The sequence below is a fragment of the Haliaeetus leucocephalus genome, unplaced genomic scaffold, assembly GCF_000737465.1.
Source record: "Haliaeetus leucocephalus isolate CR32 unplaced genomic scaffold, Haliaeetus_leucocephalus-4.0 Scaffold83, whole genome shotgun sequence".
Classification (NCBI taxonomy): Eukaryota; Metazoa; Chordata; class Aves; order Accipitriformes; family Accipitridae; genus Haliaeetus; species Haliaeetus leucocephalus.
This window is the reverse complement of record NW_010972519.1, coordinates 3,525,032-3,526,052: the sequence shown is the minus strand read 5'-3', so window position 1 is coordinate 3,526,052 and position 1,021 is coordinate 3,525,032. Positions and strand designations below refer to the sequence as shown.

The following is a 1,021-nucleotide window of genomic DNA, read 5'->3' as shown; positions in this document are numbered from 1 at the left end:
CAGCCCCGCCCGGCCCCCCACTGTCCCCCACAGCCAGCCCGGAAAGCCAGCACCGACCTATTGGCTGACATTGGGGGGGATCCCTTTGCTGCCCCCCAACCAGCGCCTGCCTTCGCCGCCTTCCCGGGCTTCCCTGGTGAGCTGGGGAGGGGCAGTCTGGGGGGGGCTGACCATGAAGGTGGGGGGGGCTCGAATGGGTCCTGACAGAGGGGATCTGGCAGGACTGCTGACCAGCGAGTGCTGGTCCAGGGGAAGGAAGTGACCTGCCAGAGCGGCCGCACAGGGGCCCAGCGAGGATGGCACTGGCCATGGAGTGCAGGGGGGCTGTGGGGGTGATCCTGTGCCCCCTCTGCACTCCCCAGGCCCGGCCCTGCCCCGTGCTGCCTTCCCCAGTTTCGATGCCTTCGGAGCCGGCCCAGGAGCACCCGCGTTTGGGGGGGCTGCGCCCCCCTTCCATGCCCCACCTGCACCCACAGGTACCCTGGGACCCCCCCAGGACTAATGGGGAGGAGGTTTGGGGTCCCCCATCACCCTGTGGGACGTTGGGAAGGGGTTTGGAGTCACCCCCATCACCCCATGCTACCCCTGGGGATAATGGGAAAGGGTTTGGAGGTTCCTCCACACCCATGAGGCCCCCAGGATTAATGAGGAAGGTAAGTTAGGGCCCTCCATCTTTGTGGAGTACTGGGGAGGGGGTTTGGGGTCCCCCACATCACCCTGGGGTCCCACCACCCCCCCGTGATAGCCTGGGGCTAACGGGGAAGGGTTTGGGGGACCCCGGGACCCCCACACACTACAAAGGGGGAGGGGTTTGGGCTCCCCCCCCATCACTGTGGGTGGTCCCAGGGGGTTTTGGGGTCCCCACATACCCCGGGGGGTACCAGGAGGGGACTTGGGGTCCCCCGCCATGGCCACATCTCTTCCTCCCACCCACAGGGGGCATTGCTGCACGGGGCGGGGCCACCCCTGTACCGCCCCCAGAGGGCGGAGCCTCTGCCAGGTACAGTGTCATGTCATGTGT

The 1,021-nt window shown here is 67.5% G+C and overlaps 1 protein-coding gene across 1 annotated transcript in view; it reads left to right on the top strand.

The window, feature by feature from the left end:
- AGFG2 (ArfGAP with FG repeats 2) overlaps positions 1 to 1,021 on the top strand; it is a 6,821-nt gene that overhangs the window by 4,917 nt on the left and 883 nt on the right. The window contains exons 11-13 of the mRNA XM_010582862.1: positions 4 to 136; positions 363 to 476; positions 937 to 1,000. Coding sequence (XP_010581164.1) covers positions 4 to 136; positions 363 to 476; positions 937 to 1,000 — 311 coding nt within the window. The remainder of the gene's footprint in view (positions 1 to 3; positions 137 to 362; positions 477 to 936; positions 1,001 to 1,021) is intronic.